Source organism: Penaeus vannamei, chromosome 29 (genome assembly GCF_042767895.1).
Source record: "Penaeus vannamei isolate JL-2024 chromosome 29, ASM4276789v1, whole genome shotgun sequence".
NCBI lineage: Eukaryota > Metazoa > Arthropoda > Malacostraca > Decapoda > Penaeidae > Penaeus > Penaeus vannamei.
Genome location: NC_091577.1, coordinates 12,913,335 through 12,937,670, shown reverse-complemented (window position 1 = coordinate 12,937,670; position 24,336 = coordinate 12,913,335). Strand labels below are relative to the sequence as shown.

Sequence of the window (24,336 nt, the reverse complement as noted above, 5' to 3'; positions counted from 1 at the left end):
CTCTTTCAATTTGCCTTTAACAAAAAAGAAGACAGATTTTCATGAATAAGTTTCATCATACTTGCAATATTTTTCCTAAGAAAAGAGCTCACCCAGTTTTTTTGTGTGCATCTCTTGCATCTGTTCCGTAATGTATCCCTCTCTCCTTTGGCCAAAGTAGGGCTGTTGAGTTGCTTGACTAACGAGAGAGTGGGCGTAGTGTTAGGCAGAGGACGAGGCGGTCCCGACGCCCTGGTCCCGCACACGCTAACCGGGGATGGTGTTCTCCGCAGGTATTCCCCAGGCTCGGGTGATAACCTGCTGGGGAACTCCCTCCTTCCCGGCAGCGCCCTCAACGGCTCCGGCTGGTGCATATTCGTGTATAACCTGGCCCCCGAGACCGAGGAGAACATCCTGTGGCAGCTGTTCGGGCCCTTCGGCGCGGTGCAGAACGTGAAGGTGATCCGGGACCTGCAGACCAACAAGTGCAAGGGCTTCGGCTTCGTGACGATGACCAACTACGACGAGGCGGTGGTGGCCATCCAGTCGCTCAACGGCTACACGCTGGGCAACCGCGTCCTCCAAGTGTCGTTCAAGACCAACAAGCACAAGAGTTAAGGTGGTGGTCCCCTCCAGACGTCCGGGCTCCAGCCGCCGTGCCGCAGCCCGGGGGCCGGCTGCCGCGCCCTCCCCCGCGGGGCGGGCGCGCCACACGGCCTCCGACGGCGTGGCCAGGACACGGGGGCCATGTGCTAGTCAGGGCCTCGCGAGGACCCCGGGCGACCCACTCCGCTCCCCGGCAGCAGCAGCAGCAGCAGCAGCGCCCGGCTCGCGTGGGCCGGCCCGGGCTGGGGCCATGGCCGCCGGAGGTCGCCGCGGCCCCTGGGTCCCGCCCCCTGCTGCCCGGACTGGGCCCCTCCCCCCGCCGCCACGCGTGGCGGGGGGGGCGCGGAGGGCGTCTGGTGCCCGCACCCGCCATCCAAATATATGTATATTAGAACGTACTTACTACAAACACTTTATCAAGAGTCATATGATCGTATTATCCCAAAGCAGAACTAGTCGGCTAAGTGAGTATGTATCACAAGGTGCTAGTTGCACTAAGGCCAGTAGTGGGCTCGGTCCCGAGTGCCGCTCTTCGCTGATATCATTATTCTGTAAGTTGTCAAGTTGTCGAGTCCTCAAAACCGCGAGTGTGAATGGGTTCGCGCTGACCGCGGCGCACGCGGGTGGCGGCCGGGACGGGCGGCGGGCGCGGGCGGCGTGGGGGCGGCGGCGGCCCAGATCGTGCGCCCGCCCGCCCACCGCCGCCGCCGTGCCCGCCCGCACGCCCACCGCCGCCGCCCCGCCTGCGCGCGCCGGTCATGCGCTCTTATTTATTGATATTTATCTCATATTTAATGCTAAGTGTATTTTATTGTCTTTACTAATGTACACTTAAGAGAGAAAAGTGTAACGGAATTATGTTGCCAGTCTGTGGAAAATAGTCAAGTATTTTTTGTGTTGATTTATACGATGAGTATCAATAGAATCTCATTTTTTTCCCTTCGACTTCTCTTCTCCTCTGCTCCGTCTCCTCCTTCCTTCCCGCCTTTCTCTCTTCCCGCTCTTGTTCTCGTTCTCGTTCTTATTCTTTTTAGGTTGTGCCTCTTGCTTGGTAGTCACGAAAGCAAGGATTCTAGTCCTGAATTAAGTCAGTTTATGTATTTCGTAGGTTAATTTTCCTAGGAGTAGTGTTCATGTTCATGAATAATTTACATGTGAGGAAATGATATGTTTCTTGCATCTTATGATTGTGAGATTTTCATTTTTATTTTATTCTTTTTTTCCTCTTTGTTTTATTTCTTTGTAATACACCCAAATGTCAAAAAATCACCATTTTAGTTCTGAATGGCTGGGAAAATAAATTTAGTTTGTTTATTTGAGTTTGCGTTTTTATTTAGTTCAGACTTGAGTTCTCCCTTTAGTTCCCTACTAACACGTACGGTAAAGCTTCAGCACGGGAATGTCTCTGTTCACCGCCAGAGGCGCTGCCGTGCCGCCCATGGCCGCCCGCGCTCCGCCACACGCCCGCACCCCACTCGAGCCCTTGGCCCCGCGCCCGCCGTCCTCGGACGTTCGCGGGCGGGGCGGGGGCGTAGAGGGATGGGCGGGGGTTGTCGGGCGCGGGTGGCCAGAGGGGGGGCGCAGCTGCCCCTAGGCTGTGTTGCCGCTCACCGCACGCCCACGCCAGGTCCACCGGCGCCGCCCACCTGAGCGAGATGCCTGAGAGAGCCGCAGGTGAGTGTCTCTTAAAAAAAGAAAGAAGGCTTTAAAAATCAAACTTCAAAGGTAACCTCCACCAAAGACTATCCAAACAGCAAGAACAACGCCAAAAGATAGAATAATAGTAAAAAGAAGGTCGAAGTGGGCGTGTGGTGACCCAGCGGCGCATCCAAACAGGCTTGCCAACCGTTGCCTTGAGTTGGTACACTTGTTTCTTTTTTTGCTTTTTGGGAATTCTGTTTTGGGGTTTTTGAGGATAAAACCACGCAAGTCGAGGTCGGGCAGAGCGGGGCACTTTGGCACAAAGGTTTTACATCCTGGGGCAAAGATTTCGTCGTCATTACTATCTTTATCGTTTGTCTTTTAATGGAAAAAAAGTGTCGCACAAATATTAGCTTGTAGAGGAAAGTGGCGGTTGGATTCATTGTTCATCTCTTTGGCCTCCCCTTCATGGCGCCGCCTTTTTCAGACACGGATATATCTGTTGTGGGTGTTAGTTTTTCTATGGAAATGGGCGCTAAAGTTGTTGCTTTTTTATCATTATAGAAACAATATCAGTGATTGAAAATGAAAAGCAAAGTGAATGTATATAATAATAGTTCATGATGCTTACGCCCTCATGCTGTTCCCTACATACAAATGCCAATATATGTATAAGAGATTAAAAGAAAGAAAGAAGGGGAGGAAAAAACAACTACGAGGAAAGGGGAGGCAAACACTTGATGATGAGAGCCAAGCTGAGCGTAGCGATAATGGGACAAAAGCTTTGTTCAAGGTGCCCCGTGTCCCTGGACTTCCGAAAGCACACACGAGTAAAAGGTTGAACCCTCCCCCTGTGCGCAAGCAAGCAAGCAAGTCAGATCAGAAACGCGTCTGATGCGACCAAACCCGTCTGTACTAATCTGCTATCAAGGTAAGGATAAGGGAAAAAAACTTCCATGCAAACCTAATAAATAAATAAATAAATAAAAAAGATTGTCTTGAGAGAGAAAAAAAATGTGTCTATTTTTGTACAGAAATTTAGATACCGAACCTTACATAAATAACATTCCCGCAACAATCGATTTAATATGTTAAGCGTATGTAGATGGCAGTGTTGTGATTCGGGCTCCGTACTCTGCAGTCTGATTTTGGAATCTCGCTCCTAGTCGCCCCATTTGTAAGGGCGACTTTTGTAAAGCACATCCGTTAGCACATACGTCACATCCAGCCCTGGGCAGTGTGTGTGTCTGTGTGAATCCATGTGCACGTGTTTAGGTGGGTGATTTTTCTACCAAGACTGTAGACTTCGGAACCTTCCTTTATATATCCGCAGAAGTCCCCGGAAATAATGCGAAGACTCTGGTTGTTCTTCAGTTCATAGAGGGTTTTCAATGAGTCTTATCGTTTTTTTTATATACTATATATATATATATAAGATATCTATATATATATCTATATATATATATGATGTTCCGATAGACATTGTTGTGTGTCGGCAAGTGTCCGGAATGTTGTTGGGCTTCGTCACGACTGCGCTGTGGAGGCCGGATTCAGGATTCGGAAGGAAAGCCCTCGATAAATATATATATATATATAGATTTTTGTCAAAGCCACCAATCAACACCCGTGTGTTTAGAGATCTGATTTTTTTTTCATTCTTCTTAAACGAGGGAAAGCTTACAAAATAAACGATGCGATAACGAGATTTTAAAGATACATAAGAAAGAGTAGTTTTTCTCGCACACAGTTATATAAAGAGCATATAGACTCGGGAAAGGTTCTTGCAAAAAATAGATGAATAAATAATAAATAATAAAGGGCAGAAACACACAAAAAATGAATAAAAGGTTGATGAAGTGCCAATTATTTAACCGAGTCTATTTTTGGGTTTCAAGTTTCGAAGGTTGTGGGCTGTTGCTGTTAAAGAGAGGGAGACGGATCGCTTCGAAACCGGGATGGCTGAATGTCGCCGTGTCTTGTGGCCGGTTTTTTAGGCTCTGGGAAAATGTGATTTTTTTATAGAGAGAAAAAAATAAAAAATATATATATATAACCAAAAAAAAGAGAGAGATGAAAGAGTGAAATATCCAAATACCTGTGAGGTGTTTTGTTATTAGGGTTGTTGGAAAGTAGTTTTTGGTGATGGTATTTTTATGATGAGACTATATTAAGAAAGACTGCTATCGCCCCTGTTCATATATACTGTACCCCTCTATGGATCATCAACGAAATAGATTAATGATAAAAGATAGATTAAAAAGATTTAAAAAATAAAAAAGATAATTCTTGTTGAATAGATTTGCTGTTAAAACAAGAGAGAGAAACGCAGGTCAGCAGATAACATTCCTTTCCCCTCTTACCAGTATTTGCGTTCTAGTCTGTCACAAGGCCACTCAGAGCGAGGCGTGGGCGGTGGTGTCAAAATGGGAAAGAAAATATAGATTATATATATATTTGGGGCGGTGTTCGGCGTGAGGGGCGTCGCTGTGTCATGGCAAGGAAGAACAAGAATAACAAGAACAAAGTCAAGTCACCCCGCCTACCTCCCCTTTTCATCACGCCCACGCTGCGTCCGAACCGCCCACCTCGCCTCACTTCCTCGAGCTCTTGCTGCGCCCGTGGACTGCCCCCCGACTGCGCTCCCCCAACCCACGCCGCTGCGCACACCGTATTTCTAGCTACTTAAATGGAGACTTCCCGCGGGAAGGGAGAGCTTTCGAGCGCCGCGAAGACCACCACCGGCTCATGGGATCTTGTTTGCGGGAGAAGTCCAGTCATTGTAATGCCACGTCTTGCGAGGGTCTCCATTGTGATAATGATGAATAACTTGTACTTCTAGTCTTTTTTTAAGGGTATTGCGAGTTGCATACCTTCGCTCAGTACTGCAGGGAACTTGTATGAAGAGGAACCAAAGATTCTCGACCTCGAGAGGAAGGCCGCCCTCCTGCCGCGGCCACGTCTGCGGCAGGCTCTGACGTCACAAAGTGCGCTGACACGTGTCCGGTGTGGGAGGGGGAGGGGCGGGAGGGGAGGCAGGCAGGGCTAGGCAAGGTGGAGGGAGGGGGCGGGGGGAGGGGAGGGCGGGAGTGGCGGGGGGGGAGGAGGGGCGCCCACCCAGTCCCTCACGCCCATCGCCGCCCGCAGCACCTGCCCGTCGGCCGCGCTCCCTCCCTGAATACATTTTGGGGGAGTCAGTACCCACAGAGCTTTGGTTTGAGGATTTATTTACTTCTGAAGGTAAACACGTGTATTGATAAATCCTGTAGACTCCGTGTGACCAAAGGTGCATTAACAGTTGGATCTCAAAACTGTTCGTTCAAAAGAAACGTTTGGGCGCAGGTGTTCGTTGTTGGACGGTTGGTAGTCTACCTGCTCAGGCGGAGCGGCGGGCGCGCGGGCGGCCCCCGCCCCGGCGTCGGGCCCGCCCGCGCCGCCCGCATTTGCGCCGCGCCACAGAGTGAAGGACTTTACGGATGCAAACTCCCCGGTGCTTCCCCTGCCCACGCCGCCGCTGCCGCGCCCGCGAGGCCGCCCAAGGTTCGCGGGCGCGGCGGGCGCGAGGGGCGGGGCGGACACTGTCCTAGTAACGCGGGCGGCGCAGCGCCCCGGAGCCGCCGCCGCCCCCGCGGGCGCCCCTCGACGGCGGGCGTGGGCGCGGGGCTGCGGGCGCGCGCGCGCTGCACACACGTTGTAACACCCAGTCTGTCAATGTGTTTGTCGATTACGATGCATTCAGTTTGCATTTTACCGCGTATCTAGTATCGTAATTTATAATATATTATTGTATCTATTTGTCATCTTCTTGTATATTCTTCAAGTCTAGTTTGAATATTGTTCATATTATTATTGCTCTCAGAGTGGAGCAGGCGGAGGTCCTCGACTCGAAGTTCTCGACAAAATTTGGGTCCTGCGGGCGGGCGGGCGCGCGCGCGAACGGGGCGGCCGTGTGGGCGGAGCCCGCCCATCGCACAAACCACCCGCGCGCGCCCTGGGACGCCCACAGGCCCCCCGCCGCCGCCGCCGCCGCCCGCGGGGCCGCCTCCAAAGCCCGACTCCGCATGCCTCCGCACTTGGATTTATTGTATATGTAATGTAACCTTTTCTCCTGTTGTGTGTTGTAGCCTCTAGGTTTAACGCCTCTCCCACCCCGGCTGACGGGCTGCCGGGTGCAGCCGCACCTCCCGGCCCGCACGCGCGCGCCACACGCCCTCCTGCAGGCGTCTCTGTGCTGCTGCCCGCCACGCCCTCCTGGTGCTTGGTTCGCGCCGCCCTCCCCCCCACGGCAGCCGCCGCCGCCGCCCTTCGCCCCCGCCGGCCCCCGAGCGCCAGGGCGTGGAGGCGGCGGCGGGAGCGGGCGTGGCGGTAGCGGCGGCGGTGGCGGCGGCGGCGGCGACGGCGGCGGCGGCGGGGCGCTGCGTGTGTGTTCGTGCGTGTGCGCAGGAGGGAGGGTGTTCTTGACCTCCTCGCACCGCGCTGTCCGCAAGCTCTCACTCAATCATTCCATGTTTCGTGTGTCTGTGTTTGTATTGAGTCTAAACTACAATTTGTTAACTTTGGGGGTCTAATCCGATTACCTCGATAACAAACGATGCAATAATGTCTTTTATCCGACTCTTATTGTAGAGTAGATATTATGAAGATTATAATAAAAAAGTCAAAAAACCAAATGAGAAGTAGTGGTTTCACATCTAAATTTTTATTATTATTAATAACAAAACTAATAATTCCCAAAAAAAAGATAATAATAATAATAATAATACACTGATATATATAATATAAATATATATAATACATAACCCCGTCTTGGGACACCATCCCTGGCACAACTATTTTGTAAGAGTTGAAGATGATTTTTTGAAACAAAGACAGCGCTGGGGATGGCGGCCCGAACAGCTTCAATACGCACCATCATGTTCCACACCCGACAAAACATCTTCAACATCTTCATTTGCGACGCGAAGTTATATCAAAGAAGTTTAAACTGTAAGAAAACAAATAAAAAAAAAACAAAGATATAGAGTACATGATGGTCCGGCGATGGGCGGCTTGGGGTGAGAGGGCGGGGAGAGGGAGGGGGGATGGGGGTAGGGGAGAGTGGGTGATTTTTTTTTTCCCTGAGGTTTTCGAGGGGTTTGGGTCTCATGGGGGAGGAGGGTGAGGAAGGGTTTGCAGGTTGGGGGGTAGGGAGGAGGGAAGAGGAAGGATAGGGCCGGGGGAAGGGGTGAGAGGAGAGGGAGAGGGGTAGGGCGAGGGTGTGAGAGAGATCTGTCTTTTCCCCCACTCGCCTCGCCGCCACTTCTCCCTTTCTTCTCCCTCTCTCCTTCCTGCCGTTCCTTCCCCTCTCCCTTCCCTCCCTGTCTCCCCTGCTTGCTCCCGCCCTTCCCTTTGCCCTCCTCCACCCCTCCCTCTCCCCTCCCCCTCCCGTCCCCTCCCTCCGCCCCCTCGCCCCGCCCGCGCCGCCCTGGCATCGGTCGCGGTGCCGTCGCGGTCCTCGTGGAAGGCCGTTCAAACAGACACTTTCTTCATCATTGTCCTGTCGAGTCCGGCACGCTCGGGTCGCTGTTAGACTGGCCATTCTAGTTAAATATGCAATTGTTTCTCCCCCCATGCGCCGCCGCCGCCGCCGCCGCCGCCGCCGCCGCCACCGCCGCCACCGCCGCCGCCAGTCACCAGTCTCTGTGGTGGGGAGAGCCTGGATGCCTCACCCAGTCTCCCTGCGGCGTCAATAGCTCCCCTTCGCCCCCCCCCCCCCAGCCCCCGCCCCAAGCTCCATCTCTCCCTTGACCCCCCCTCTATCTCCCCACCCCTTCTCGACCGCCCGCCCGCCCGCACTCACCCACTACCACGTACCTGCGGGTGCGGGCGGGCGGGCGGCGCCTCCCTTGCCTCGGGGGCGGCGTCGAAGCCCGCTGCTCTCTGCGTCTCGGGCGCGGCAAGGAAACCCAGGGGAGAAAGGGACTCTCGTCGCCGATTCTTTTCGTCTTGTTCGCAGCGGTATGTCGCCCCCGCCTTCCCTCCCCCCCTCCCTCCCCCGAGCGGAACGGGCGAAAGACCTCTTCTAGAAGACGAAGGCCGCCCCCCGCCCGCCCCTCTTGCCCGCCACATGGCATGGAATGGCCACCTTTTCTGTCCTGTTGAGCTTGTGTAGTACCAGCGCTCGGTGTCCATGTGTATGGTTTATGACTTTCTTATCCGGGCATGCCCCACCGCGCTGCCCCCGCCCCGCCCACACCACCCGAGGGCACGCCCTCCCCTCCCCCCGGCCCCTCTCCCCCCCAGGCCCCAACCAGCCAGCCCCCCACGCCCCACCCCCTCTCACAGGTCGCGGCGCCCTTTTGGACCGGAAGCGGCCGAGCCGAGGCCGAGCCGAAGCGCGAGCGAGGCCAGGCCGAGGGCGCCCTCGCGCGAGGCGCCGAGGCCGAGGCACCCGAGGCAGGGCGGTGCGCGGGCGGGGCAGCCTCCAGCAGGTTCCCCGGGTTTTGGCCCAGACCTCTTAGCACGTAAGACTTTGGCCCCATTGTTCTGGTTATTCTCATTTAGAATAATTAATCTGATAATACAGGCATATAGTATGAGCGCTTCTGTATAAGTTACCGTAGTCTAACTATTAATATTATTATATTTAATGTGTCACAAGTCTCTCTATGTTTGCTTTTTTCTCTTGTCGAGTGTAGACACATGGGGTGGATTTTGGTTATTTTGGTCACATGTTTGCAAAGGAAAATGATTAAAATATATATATAAAGACAAAAAAATGTCAAGAAGGCAATTCCAAAAGTAGAAGAAATTGGGATTTTAAAAAAAGGTGCAAATGACATTGACTACTTTTGAAAGACGAAGAACTAGCCAAGCCTACAAGTTTTATCAATGACAAACCCCGTACGAGGCCGTATGAGATTTCTATATTGTCATGATTCATATTTGCTACCCCACATCCTGATTATTATACATACATATATATATATACTAGAATGGCCAAACTTTATCCCATTGACTTTGATTTCTGAAATACTGTACTGCGCGTATCAACCAAGTGATGATTATAACTTTATTGGGTTTCTTCGTGTATTTGTGTTCCAATGCAGTCCTAGACACTAAACGAGTTGTAGACCATAAGTTCTTTGCCATTTCATGTAAGTTCCCCCTTCGCCGGTCTCTTCTCGTTTTCTTTTTGAGTTTTCCAGACTCACGGGAGGTGGGCGTCAAGGCCGGCCGAGCGAAGCGCTGTGACCCCCCCTTCCATCCTCGCCTCTCTCCTCTTCTCCTCTCGCCCTCTCTCTCTTCTCTTCTCTTCTCGCCCTCTCTCTATCTCCTCTTCTCTTCTCGCCCTCTCTCTCTCCTCCTCTCTTCTTGCCCCTCTCTCTCCTCCTCTCTTCTTGCCCCTCTCTCTCCTCTTCTCTTCTTGCCCCTCTCTCTCTTCCTCTCCTTTCTTCTCGCCCCTTTCTCTCCTCTCCTCTTCTCTCCTCGCCCTTCTCCTTTCCCTCTCTCCTCTTTCTCTGTCTCTTTCTCTCCGTCCTTCCTTCCTTTCTCTTTCGTCTATCTCGTTCATTTCCGCCTTTTCGCTGTCTCTTTTTGTCCTGATATATATATATCATATATATAATCCCTCCCTCCCCCCACTCCCCCTTTTTCTCTCATTATTAGTCTGTTTTTTTCGTCTATTTTCCGTGATCACCTTTTTTTGAGATTTTGTTTTATTATCAGGTATGGATTTTAAATCTCTTACCTTCTTTTTTTCCCTTTTCTTTATTTCTTATTTTTCTTACGTATTATCATTCAATTTTCTTGAACCTAACTCAACCTCAAAACTACCCCCCCCCCTCCCCCTGCCCTCCTATCTCCCCTTCGGTCTCTCTCTCTCTCTCTTTCTTCCTCACTTTACCCCAACCTCTCCCTCTACTCCTCCCCCCTCCCCCCACCTCATAAGGTGTCCTAATCTTTGCTCTGCAGCCCCTCCCCCCTTCCCCTATCCCCCCCCTTCTCCCCTTGAATAACGGCATTCTTCTCTGCCTCCCCTCAGATTTTGCCCCCTTCCCCTTAGCCCCCCCACCCCCTCCCCCTAAATATTTTCCCCGACTGTCATTAACGAGGCATTTGTGATTTTGGCAAGGACCTGAACAATTAAAAATATATATATAAAAAAATAACAAAAAGTTGACCAGGGTGCTCTCCTAGGCTATTTTTCATTTATTTATACTTATATACTGATATATATATATATATATGATTTTTTGATAATTATGAATTCATGAAAGGAGTTTTAAAAGTGACTTTGCGACAAAATGCTCGCGTGGGAAGTCTGCTCACCTGGTGGGGTGCGGGAGGGAGGACGCATCATAGAAAACGGAACATAGAAAACGGGGATAGGGGTTGCCATGGCGACTGTGTTCGTTTGAGTCGCATTTGTTTTTTTTATTATGAAAAGATCAAATCTTGAGACGACGGACATATCACTGCACTCTGTATCGCAGAAATAATTAGATGAAGATAAATTGACATGAGACAACAATGGTTTATGGTATGTTAAAAAAAAAAAAAATGAAAATTGGGTGCCTTCCTATGAAATAATATTAAAAACTTAAGTCCCCCTTTTTTCAAAAAAATACAAAATACCAGAAAAATGTGATATTATCGGACTTTTCATTATGTATTCACAAAACATCCCCGACTATTGTATTATTTTATTTCTTTATTTATATTTTATTTATACATTTATTGAGTTGCAAAAAACGTTTATTGGGCAGCCTGAACTACCCCCCCTACCCCCACCTCAGACGCACGCCCCCCCACCGGCGCCAGTGATAGCCCCCTGAGCAACTTTTTTTTTACACAGCGATGCAGTTCCATCTTGTTGTCGTTACCAACGGTAGTTTTGGTTGTATTGCAATATTTGTACTTTTCCATGTTGAAACCTTAAACAATAAATTATTGCAAGACATGTTTATATCTTGTTTTACTAACCGTCTCTTCCTTTTTGTGCCTTTCCTTCTAATCATTTCCCCTCTCTTTCTCCCCTCCTTCTTCCTTCCTCCTTAATCTTTTGTCCTCCCTGTCTCTCGTCTCTCCTGCTTCTCTTACTCCTTTGGATGTGGCACCAATAACACCAGTAACACGCTCATTTTGCTTCCTTCCTTCCTCCTCCTTTCTCCTACCTCTTTTCTTCTTGTGTTCCATGTCTCTCCCATCATTTTCTTTCCCCCCTTTTCTCCTTTTTAGTCTTTTTTTTATTATGATTAACTGCACCCACCGCCTGTGGCACCTAGTTGACTCACCAGTGTTGTAGCGTGCACCATGCCACTCGCCACCGCACCGCCACGACGAGAAGTGGCTCCAGGCTGACCTAACACCCCCACTACGGCACCTTAACGACCCCCCAATCCCCTCCCCTCCCCTCCCCTCCCCCGCGTCCTCTTCAGTGGTATAATACCCCTCCCTCCTCCTCCCCCTCCCCTCTCTCTCCTCCAACTCCTCCCTCCCTCCCCCCCATCCCCCTCCCCTCTTTCCCTCCTCCACCTCCTCCCTCCCCCCCCATCCCCCCCTCTTCCCCCTCCCCTCTTTCCCTCCTCCACCTCCTCCCTCCCCCCCCATCCCCCCCTTTTCCTCCTCCCCTCTTTCCCTCCTCCACCTCCTCCCTCCCCCCCCCCCATCCCTCCCCCCCTCTTCCCTCCCCCTCCCTCCCCCTCCCTCCCCCTGCCTCCAAAGCCGTATTTTGTACGAAATGCTTACCAAAATAGTATTGGTGAATTAAACAGCTTACCTTCCACATAATGATAAAAAAAAAAAACTTTGGAAACCTCACCCTTACCCTTGAGAAACGACCACCAGATAAAACAAACCTGAATTCCACTTAAACGGAGGTTAGTGCGGTCTTTGTTCAGACGACACACTTCCCCTTGACCGGACTTCCCCCCAACCCCCGTTCTCCTCCCCCCCACCTTACCTTACCTTACCTTCACTTCACTCCCCTTATCCCACCTTCCCCTCATCATATCAACACATCCCCTCCCTCTCTCCCTCCCCATGGTTCTCCTTTTCCCCCCTCGTTCCACTCTCCCTCTCGTACCCCTTCCATGTCCGTGCCCCCCCCCCCCTTCACTCCCTCCCTCCCTCTTTCGCCTTCCTTCACCTCCCTTACCTCCCTTCTCCCCCTTCTCTCCCTTCCCTCCTCCCTCTCCCCTTCCCCCGCCCCCGCTCCACCCCTTGCCTCTCATCCCTTTCCAAGCCTCCCCCTCCCCCTCCCCACCTCCCTCCCCACCCCCTTCCCCACTCCCTTCATATCCACACACACGCTTCCTCCCCGAGGCTCAGAAACCGCACACGACTGTTCTGGAGTGAAGTGAACATCCACCATGCTGTTCTGTGAACTTTGGGATGTTTTTTTTTCCTGAAATATGAGCACTAAAAATTTGCTTTATTTATGCACCATCACCCTGTCCTGTAGACTTTTTTTTTGTTTTTTTTTGTTATTATTGCTTGAAGCTGTATTCCCGTCCGGCCCGCACTTCCCCTCCCCCTCCCCCTCCACCCCCACTCCCTTAGCTCAATTCCTCTCTTATTTGATTTATGTGGTTGAGGTGTTTGTTTTCTTGTTATTCATGTCGTTTTGTTTCTCTCTCTCTCTCTCTCTCTCTCTCTCTCTCTCTCTCTCTCTCTCTCTCTCTCTCTCTCTCTCTCTCTCTCTCTCTCTCTCTCTCTCTCTCGCCATTTTCTACTCTACTCTTCCTCCCCTGTTCTTCACGCCTATTTATTTTAATCTCCGAACGCCCCTTCCCTCTTCGTTAGAGCAAAACTAAAGATTGTTTCGAATCTCCTCCTTTTCCTCTTCCTCCTCCTCCTCTTCGTTTTTTTTTCTCCTTCTTCTCTACCATTTCCCCATCCCGTCACTTCTTCCCTCCCCTCTCTCTCTTTCCGTCCTTTTTCACCCGTTTCTCTCCTCTCTTTCCCCTCTCTCCCCCATTTTCTTTCTCCTTCCTTTCCTCTCCTTCCCCCTGCATCGCCTCCATCAGCACCGTCTCGTCGCCCTCCGATTCTTTAAATATGATTTTATTTCTTTTCATCCTCCTCCTCCCGCATTTTCTCTGGGTCTCTGCCTACCCCGGTTCTCTCTTCCTTTCGTTTTCTCTCTTCGTCTGTTATGTTTCCTTTCTCGTTCTTTCACTTGCGATTTGCGTCTTTGGTATATTTCTTTTTTTTTCGTGTTCTTCCATATTTTGCTTATTTACTTCTCGTCACTTCTCGTATTTTTTTTCCTTTCTCCCATTCTTTCATTCTCATCGTCTTCCTCCTCCACCTCCCTGGCATTCCTTTTGTTCTCTTCATACTCATTCTTATCTCGTCCCTTCCTTCCTTCCTCCCTTCCTCCCTTCCACCCTCCCTCCCTTCTTCCCTTCCTCCCTTCCACCCTCCCTCCCTCCTTCCCTTCCTCCCTTCCACCCTCCTTCCCTCCCTCCCTCTAACTCTACAAAAAGAAAAAAAAAAGTTATCGCACTCCTTGATTTTCCTCTGAGTCGCAACCCTGAGTTTCTCCATCGCTTTTGTTAATTATTCAATTTTTTCTGTTCACTTTTGTCAAGATCTGATCCTTTGCCTAATAACCATGATTAATCTCAGTCCTTGTGTTTGGCGTCTGATTTTGCAAACTTGGTTCTTCATTTTTGTTCCTGTTTACAAGTCTTTGATTTGATTTGTATATTAATTTTGAGATGAGTAACCTAACAAAAAAAAAATATATATATATGCAAAAAAAAAGATTAAAAACAAGAGTAATTATCTGGCATTAATTATTAAAACTGAAGCGGCGCGGAAGTTTCCCTTGGACAATGACGATGATGATGATGACTGAGCGATGTGACAGGCGTGTAATGATTAGGCTGATTCCCAGGATTTATAAAGATGGAGGAGTAAACTTAAACGCTGTATATATAATTATTTATTTATTTTCTATTGAGTCGTGTTATTTACAACTTGACATATTTAACAGAGAGATGGAAGAGAAGAGTGGTTATGGCGGATTAATTTTGGAAAATATAAGCCAAAGGAATGGCATTTGTTGTAAGAGATCTCAGGTAGAAAAAAAGTGGAAAAGGAATTAGGAGAGAAGGGGGGGGAGAGGGTCGACCCTGGATTGGCGTGTGGTTGACCTTCTCCCTTTCCCCTTTCTTCCCCTCTTTATCCTTACCTCTCCCACCCACCCCTTTTCGACCCCCCACCTTTCCGTCCTTGTTACTCTCCCTGCCTTCACTTCTCCCTCTTCTTCAGTCTATTTCCCCCTCCCCCTATCCCCTATCCCCTTTCCCCAATATCACCCAAACTGCTCTGGTTGTGACTACTTGGAAAATTATATATGTATATATAATATATATATGTGATGTATATATATATTATATATATGAAATAAGAACAACATGCAGGACTCCTATGTGTATATTTAGAAATATATAAGTAATATATTTTTATACCCCTGTTATATAAATATATATATACGAGTGTCCTACCACAAGGAGAACGCTATTTTGTGTAAAGCTATAAGAACCAAAGATAAATAAACTAGAATGACAGATGCGAGGAGACATCTGTCGTCACCAGAAGGTCCTCTTTAAGAAGGACACCTGTTCTCCGAGGAAGAACTGGAGACACCTTATCATTCCTAGATTTTAAGTGACCCTATTTGCTGGAGAAATAAAAGGTTTGACCAAACAGTGAGGCAACTCATCCTATACCCTTACATCGTCTTAATGTTCTCTGAAAGTTGTAAAGTGTGAAGAAAAATGTATACAAGAGAGAGGAACCAATAAATGAGGAAAAAGAAATGGAAAAAAATGAAATAGATGAAATTGTTTGAATTGATAAAAGATGACATGACACTAATATACAGAGAAGAAAACGTATCAGAAGATATATACATACAATACACAGTAAAACCTCTATAAATGGAAACAAACAAAAAAAAAGAACTACACAAAGTCCTCCAATACACACTATTACATTTTCCATTTTCCATTTTCAATCTTCATTCCCACTGCCATTCCATCCTTACTCTCACTTCCGCCTCATTTCTCCTGCTCTTAATCTTCCCATTCCCACTCTCTCGCACGGGGAGATAAGCACAGACCTGAATGGGTGCTCAGCCGTGCTTTAAAAAACTTTTGAAGAGGTAAGTACGTGTGGCCTCAGTTCGTATGTGTGTGTGAGAGAGAGAGAGAGACGGAGGGAGGGAGGTAGAAGGACACTGAAGTAGATGTAGATGAAGGGATAGAGTTGATGAGGAGGAAATGGCTGTATTAGATGTCTGGAGTGGAACGAGTACAAGAACGTGTGAGGTAGATTTTTTTTTATGAGTGTGTGGGAGACTTGTATAACTAGACTTTTTGTAGCGAAGTGGTAGTACTATGGGAGACTTGGTTATGCATTTAATTAATTAATAGGTGTGATATGACATGGCGGTTGTAGGACACGCCTAGTGAATGTTGAAGTGATGTAGACAGTGAGGATGATTAATTACAAGCCAACGGCGCCAAGAAAGTGATAAAGTAGTAATGATGTAGTGTCGGCTTCATTACGAGACCCGCCAGTAGCCACAGGTTTAGAGAACACGTAGATTGACCGTATTTATAAATAGCTTATTGAAATACAACAGGCGGTGATGCATGCTGTGTTGTATAGTTATTAGCGGGGCAAGGATAGCAAGATAATTGCACAAGTACTGAAAGGCTTTGCTGGTATATATCATTACGTGGGTCCATTAGAAGCGTTCTAAACTAAAAGTCTTTCTTGTAACGAATCATTTAATTAATATGGATAGCGAGTTGCTTCCCCACCAATCTGTGCCGCGAAAGAAGCTCTTCCCGAGCGAGTGAAGGCGAGAAGAGCCGTCCGGTGAGCGAGCGGGGGTGGGGGAGGGGGAGGGGGGAGGGTACGGTTCGGTTGCATTGCAGCGTTCGTATTGCAGCACGAGTGCAATCGATAAGAAGTGTTATTTATGTGACTCGCTGTGACTGCTTGGTCGATGGTGAATGATACAACCCAAAATTATTTATTCATCTATTCATGTCCATTGGCTCGGGTCAGTGGCATGTGACAGCGACGGATATTGTTGTGAATAACTTGACAGGAATTGAATTTTTGGGGGAGATCTGCGTGGGTTGAGAGGGAGGCGGTGCGGGGGAGGTGTGTGTGTGTGTGGGAGGGGGGGGGGGAGTGCGTGTCTGTCTGCGTTTGTGTCTGTTTCTGCCTGCCCGTGTCCGTATGCGCGTTGCGTGTCGCGTGAATGTGTGCGGCTGAATGAGTTAGTTGAGGACGAACGTGCCGGAGTGCCCTTGAGTACTACTACTAAAAAAAAGAAAAGAAAAAGCAAGAAAATAAGTAAGTTCAGTTAGTATAGGACATAGTGAGTTGCAGAGAGAGGAAGAGGGAGGGAGGAGAGTGACACGCAAGGTAATCTCGAGAGAAAGAGAGTGAGAGAGAGAGAGAGAGAGAGAGAGAGAACGAGAATGAAAAAACGATGATAGAGAAACAGACGAACGAAGCAAGCGAGACGGAGGAGCGAGAGAGGCGGAGGCGCGAGGGCCGAGCGAGATGAAATGCTCGTCAGGAGACACGAACATCGGAACTTCCAGAAGCGTCGCCGGCAGTAACGGGAAGTTTGTAATCTCGGAGGTGGCGGCCGCGCGCCTGAAAAGTTCACGGATCTCGCAGCGCCTTTTCATGAATAAGGAACGAGTGGAAATGAGGAACGACGCCCGGGCGCTTCTCTCGGGCGGGACCGGCGGTGGGACGCCACTCGCCCCGCCCACGGCTCGCTCCGAGACAGGGATACGGGCGCGGGAGAGGAGAGCAGTCATTGCTAAGAGCAGGGATGGGAAGTGATACGCGACGGCGATGAATGGCCAAGATCTGCTCCAGGGCGAGACACCCGAAAGCACCTCGCGGGAAAACGTGGAAAGCAGACAAAACAACCGGCGCTCTCCTGGGCTGCGTCAGATGGCGAAAGAGGGCTTTCATGTTTATAATACATATCACTACTGATTCATTAAAGACCAGGATATAAAGGACCTTGGCCTCCCCCTCCCCCCTTCGCTTCACTTTCACCACCACCTACCTCCGCCCCCCTTTCACCCCCTCCTCCCTTCGCCCCCCTTTCACCCCCTCCTCCCTTCGCCCCACTTTCGCCCTTCCACCCCATCCCCCCTTCAGGGGGAGCGCCGGGCCCCCGATCATGCACTCGAGGAGGTCTTCGAACTAATTAGATGTCATGACGAGGCCGGGAAGTGTTGCGCCAACTTCTCTTAACGAAGGAAACTCGGAGGACGAGGCTGCGTCGCCGCTCGTCCTCCCGGGCTCGCCTGCGCCGCGGCTGGCGGGCTCGCTCCTTGCTCTCGTTTTTCTCTTTGGTCCTCCTCTTTGTCTTTTTCTCATTTTCTCTCTCTTTGGTCTTCCTCTTTATGTCTTTTTCTCATTTTCTCTCTTTCCCTGTTCTCTCTCTTTCTTTTTCTTTCTTTCTTAATGTCTTTCTTTTATTTCTCTCTATCTTTCCTCCTGTCTGTCTTTGTGAACCAGAATCTAGGTTTCTATCACTTGAAAATCTTGCATAAGCGATTAATATTCTCACTCACTTCCATTCCATTTGAAAAAAAAATCAGAACCATAAGTGATGATGATGATAATGACATAAACTAAAAGAAATAATATATGAAAAGAAAATATAATTCATATCACTCCAACGAGTCTTTAAAGCTTGAAATAGCAGCGCAAACTCCGATCCCATTTCACAAGAGCTGTAATGCGTGAAACAAATTAAAAGGAAAAAAAAAAGTTAACGTAATTATGCTGATAAATAATGCAGGCGGCAAATGCAATTATCATCATAGCGGAATGATCATGGTATTGATATCAAATGGGCAGCTCCAGCGACGTTCAATTACCCATGCGCGGCGAGTAGATCCCCCGGCGGACCGAGAGAACTTTTCGCCTTCAACTCCGTCAAGCCGCTTTTTGGTGGCTTGCAAAAAAGAGTTACTCGCTCTCGGGGGGAAAGTTCAGTCATTCATAAAATAAACTAACTTTTCGTTAATTAACAGCCCTGCATTTACTTACTCTCCGCCCCCCTCCCCCCCTCCAAAAAAAAAAAAAGTTTTAATTAGCCACGTTTAAAGATACTCAGTCCTGTTCACCAAAAGGTAAATGTTTATTAATGATAATGATTTAGGTAATTCATTATTTTTATCAGTGAGTGAAGTTCTTTAGAATAATTGAATATAAAGGCAAGGTTATTGATTGTCCAAAGAACAAATATATTGAATCCCGTGATAGATTGATAATCTAATTACACAAATAAAGGGAAATAAATAAGTCAACGACGCGAACGAATGGACAACGTCATTCGGAAAGGCAATTACCAGTTGGTTGATCTTGGATAAGGCGCCGAGTGGAACAAAACCAACAAACTCCGACACTCCGGGATTAATAACGCTAAGTGCAAAACCTGCGACTCGGCCGTAAAAAAGGCAATCGATACAGCGACCGTATGACCAGTGCGACTCGAGCGGCCCTGTCACGCGGCTGCGACCTTTTTGCCATCTCTCGCGTCGCGGAGTCGATACGGCGACAGCGCGGCCGGTCAGCCAGCTGGAATCCCATAAATGTTTACTGGATATCAATATGCATTCAGCGGGGAGCGAAGGACCCAGCTTAATGAAGAGCTCGCCGAGACGCGCTCTCGTGTTCTCTCTCTCTCGTTTTGTTTCTCTCTCTTACTCTTTCGCTCTCACTCTCATGCTTTCGCTCTCGCTTTCTCACTCGCTCTAACTCCCTTTCCTGTCTGCGTCGGTGAAGAGCAGATTGCAGAACCAAAAAGAAAGACCTAAACAATGAGGAAAAAGCCCTGGCCCGTAATGAGAAGTGTTACGATGCCAACGGGAGCGCCGGGATTGCGGCGGGCAGCTGGACCGTCGCGGCCGCGCCATAATCCGTTTTGCGGAGCCGCCGATGGCCGGGGGATGTTTATGGCGGGTCCGGAGCGCCGTTCGGACCCGGAGGAATAACTCGATATGGTCTCGTCATGGCGGCACAGGAGAGCTGCTCTTGGCTTGGCTTCACCTGATGGCATCGCTTCTCCGGATTTATCTCGTCTTGTTCCCCCTCTCTTTATCTCATCTATCTTTCCCCTTCCTTCGTATTGTTCGAGTAGAGTTCCAGCACGGATAAATGTATCGTGGGGTTTGAGCACGGAAATGCTGCTCCATCACGAGGCCCTTTGCGGCCAAATGAGAGAGATGATTTCGCTTCGACGCCATCTTTGTTTACGTTCATTGCCCGCGTCCGAATCCGGGAACTCGACCCCGGCTTTAATTTCATATGAACGTCAATTTCACCGAGTGCGGTTTTGTCGTAAAACACCCACGTGCTTCGCAGTTGATAGACGAGACTGGTCTCTAAATTGGATGTGTATCCGACATGGTTTACGATGCTTTTAGAAAAAACCTTCATTCGGAGAAAAAAATCAAGGTTAAAGGAGTGAAAAAAAAGAAAAATGAAATGCGCGGTTTATCCTGTTTTCATATTTATTTTCTCCATACCCTAGAGTTATTCACATCCTCATAACCACCATATTTATCCTCATCCTCGCCTTCGTCACCGCCCAGCACCACACGACCCTCAACCCTAAACGTCCACATTAATTCGCATTCGCACCGGTTCCCCAACTTCCACCCCTTCCCTTTTCCTCCCCTTTAATAACAACCTCAAACCCCACGAGCTTTTCGGCGGCCCAAGCAACCCCGTCCGCCTAATCTGCTTGTGTGGGTCCATGTTTTATGCCGACATGGAGTTGCTCTGCTCTTCGTTAGAGGCGAAAGTCCCTCATTCTCTGTTGCCTGAAAATGACTGTTAGAGGAGCTGCTTGGGACTGTGTTTATCACGTTTTTTCGTCTATGAGTTTATGTGTGTGTGTGTGCGTATGGTTGAGAGTGTGTATGTGTATGTGTGTGTGTGTGTGTGTGTGTGTGTGTGTGTGTGTGTGTGTGTGTGTGTGTGTGTGTGTGTGTGTGTGTGTGTGTGTGTGTGTGACTGTGTGTGACTGTGTGTGTGTGTGTGTCTGTGTGTGTTTGTGTATTTAGGACTGTGTGTGTGTACTGGACTGTGTGTGCGTATGTATTGGATTGTGTGTATGTATGTGTATGTAGGACTATGTGTATATATAGGACTATGTGTGTATGTAGGACTCTCTCTATGTGTGTGTGTGTGTGCGTATATATATGTGTGTGTGTGTGTGTGACTGTGTGTGAGTGTGTATTTAGGACTGTGTGAATGTATAGGACTGTATATATTGGACTGTGTGTACGTATAGGACTGTGTGTATATATTGGACTGTGTATGTGTATGTAGAATTATGTGTGTGTATAGGACTATGTGTGTATGTAGGACTCTCTCTATGTGTGTGTGTATGTATGTGTATGTGTATGTTTGTGTGTATGTATGTGTATGTGTATGTAGAATTATGTTTGTATATAGGACTCTCTATGTGTTTGCGTGTTTATGTGTGTTCGTGTGTGTATGTGTGTGTGTCTACGTGTGTGTCTGTGTGTGTGTATGTGTTCATGTGTCTGCGAGTGTGTTTCTATGTCTGCAAGTGTATCTATGTGCGTCTCTGTATCTGCGTGTGTGCAAGCGTGGTCGTGTGTACCGCTGTGCGAATAAAGTGAATTGCGCGCAAGTGCCGGGCATTTAAATCCAGATGTTGCGTTTGCAGCTCCGTTTGTTGGCGCCGAAGCTGAATGTGCGAATTCGTGCACCGAAATGCAGATGTACAGCATAAATGCGTATGCATGTCCACGGTGTGTGGGCTCCGAAATGAAGACAAACGTGCATGGCTGTACTGTGCATGACTGCGAGTGCGTGACCAGTGCATATAAGCAGTACATGACTGAGAGCGCACATTCGCTGCGGCACCTCTGTACTCTTTGTACTTTGGGCAATAGATGCATACATAACTACTTACCTCATGGCTCGTGGGTCTGTTTTATCGATAGATATGCAAAGAGTATTTATATTTTTATTCAAGTGCAATGTTTAGTTTAGGTGAGTTCTTGTACGTGTACTTTTAAAAAGAAGGAAATAGAACATCATTTGTGACATACAGGTGCATCTATCTAATCATTGTACATATATGTGCTTCGCTGAGGATCATTCACGTAAAATTCCTTGTATGTTGATGCGTGTATCGACTGGGGGTGTGTATGTATACAGAAGTGAGCGAGTGAGTGTGTGGGAGTGTGTCTGTATGAATGTAAATGTAGGTGCGCAACGGAAAAATAACAACAATAAAAACAATCACAACAGCAACAACAACTCAACAACAGCAATAACTCAACAATAAGAATAATAACTCAACAACAAGAATAATAACTATACAACAACAACAATAACTCAACAATAACAGCAACAACAACAAGGACAAAACGGTACACAAAGGTATGCTGGCTACTGTAAACATTGAAATACCTTCAGATGTTGCTGGTTGGCTGAAAGAGCAGAAGCTGGTTCATAATCTTTCACTGTGGCGTTTTGTGGTGCCAAAGTTTCGCGTAAAATGTGCACTGCTCTGAGTGTGATTTCGTAGCCGTCTATAGTTGTTCAAAGTAGATGTGATCGGTGGAAATAAGCGCGGAGGGAACGCAAACAACATGAACGCAGACATGAGGATATGAATAAATCCAATTTAAATGAAGAATAATGACGACTTTGTAACGATAAGGATTTGATGATAAATAACGATGATAATGATGATAAAGATTATGACAGCATTAACGGCACTGAATTTGAACGGCAATAAAAGCGTGATTTAAGAAATGAGCTTTTCTTAAACGTTTTAATACCACCGCGTTGTTCTTTTGGTGCAGAGACTTTAAAATCTTTCTCCCCAAGAATCCTGGGACTTGGAACGCCCATTCTGCTCCCTCACCTATAACGTCCTAAGTATAGAATGCTCATGATAAGTATGATGATGAGGATGGTGACGCTGATGAATGTTGGTGATGAGGATAATGATGACGAGTGATGGTGATGACAATGATGGTGATGACAGTGATAGTGATGTGATGGTGATAACAATAACATCCAATTCCCCAAAAACTTTGAGAGCTTCACTGAGATGAGCAGCGACATCGTAATCATTCCTTGGAGATAGATATTACGCATTAGTGAACTTCAAAACCGTTCCCTTAAGAATGGCTTTACGTACCCCACCCTCTTGTCCTCATCCTGTGGACCCCAACCTGTGGACCCCAACCTGTGGACCCCAACCTGTGGACCCCAACCTGTGGACCTCATCCTGTGGACCCCAACCTGTGGACCCCAACTTGCGAACCCAAACGAATGAGCACAAACCCGTGGATCCCGACTTACGGACCCCAACCTGCAATCCTTTACCTCCAAACCAAGTGGACCCCACGTACAGACCCCGACCAGTGGACCCCAAAAGTAGAAACCCCAGCCAGCGAACAGCTTGTATGAACTACAAACTTAACCTCCGACCTCCAGTCCTCAACCTATGACCCTTCACCTACAAACCCCAAAAATCCAACCTCCAACTCCCCAGTCTCCAACTCCCCAAGCTCCACCCCCACCTCTACCCCACCCACAACTGTCATCCCTGCACCCCTCCTTTCCCCATCCTTCCACCCCTCCACTCCTCCACCCCTCCTTCCCCCACCCTACCACCCCTCCATCCCTCTTTCCCCCACTCCTCCACCCCTCCTCCCTCCCCCCATCCTCCCCCAACCCTACCACCCCTCCACCCCCCCCCCACCCCCTCCCCCTCCTCCAGCCCTGAGTCCCCCCCCCCACCCCTTAGTCACCTGACCTACGCGAACCCAGCTGTAGTTGTGCGATTAATTCTCCCACAATGCTGTTGATGCGACCCGCGGCCGCCCTTATCTTCGGGCGCAACTTTTATGGCTTAACTTTTATTGGCATTTTTTTTTCCTTTTTTTCCTTAGGCCTAAGTTCTGGTGATAGACGAATGAGTGTGTTTTTTTTTTGTCTTTTATTTATTTAATTATTTATCTATATATTTCATATTGTATTATTATTTTTATTTTTTTATTTTTATTTATTTATTTTTTTTTGTTTGCTTGCTTGCTTGCTGTTTTTGTTATTAATTTAGGTGGAATGTATGAGAACGGAAGCGAAGAGAGGGGAAGAGAGGGGAAGAAAAGGAGGTCGATTGGTAGAGATAAAGAATGGATGAGAGAGAGAGAGAGAGAGATAAAGAGAAAGATAGAGATGGGGATTGAAGTAGAGATAAAGGATAGAAGAAGAAGAAAGTGAAGAAAAACTGAACACACGAAAAGAGATAAGAATGAAAGAGTAAACAAAGAGGAACAGCAAACGACAAAGCAGAGAGAGAGAGAGAGAGAGAGAGAGATAGGGATTGAAGTAGAGATAAAGGATAGAAGAAGAAGAAAGTGAAGAAAAACTGAACACACGAAAAGAGATAAGAATGAAAGGGTAAACAAAGAGGGACAGCAAACGACAAAGCAGAGAGAGAGAGAGAGAAAGAGAAAGATAGAGATAGGGATTGAAAGAGAGAGAAAGGATAGAAGAAGAAGAAAGTGAAGAAAAACTGAACACACGAAAAGAGATAAGAATGAAAGAGTAAACAAAGCGGAGCAGTAAACCACAAAGCAGAGAGAGAGAGAGAGAGAAAGAGAAAGATAGAGATAGGGATTGAAAGAGAGAGAAAGGATAGAAGAAGAAGAAAGTGAAGAAAAACTGAACACACGAACAGAGATAAGAATGAAAGAGTAAACAAAGAGGAACAGCAAACGACAAAGCAGAGAGAGAAAGAGAGAGAGAGAGAGAAAGAGAACGAACCGACCGACTGCCAAGGGACCACGTGGCGCTGTCCCTTGCTATGTGCTCGTGCCATCTAGTCAGACGAGGTCATGTCATGTCATTCACTGTCTTTGTCATGCAAACAAACAAACAAACAAAGTAAAGAAAGAAAGTTGCAAACATATATGCATAATTGAAATTACGTAGAGAACAAACTCGCACGTATGACAAACAAACAAACGAACAAACTGGTAACCAACCAAACAGATATATATCAAT

The 24,336-nt window shown here is 48.2% G+C and overlaps 1 protein-coding gene across 18 annotated transcripts in view; it reads left to right on the top strand.

The window, feature by feature from the left end:
- LOC113806051 (ELAV-like protein 1) overlaps positions 1-1,904 on the top strand; it is a 326,651-nt gene extending 324,747 nt beyond the window's left edge. For all 18 annotated transcript variants that reach the window (XM_070142224.1, XM_070142233.1, XM_070142229.1 and 15 more), the window contains one exon: positions 273-1,904. In XM_070142224.1, coding sequence (XP_069998325.1) covers positions 273-597 — 325 coding nt within the window. In that variant the 3' untranslated portion in view covers positions 598-1,904. The remainder of the gene's footprint in view (positions 1-272) is intronic.
- The last annotated feature ends 22,432 nt before the right edge of the window (positions 1,905-24,336 follow it).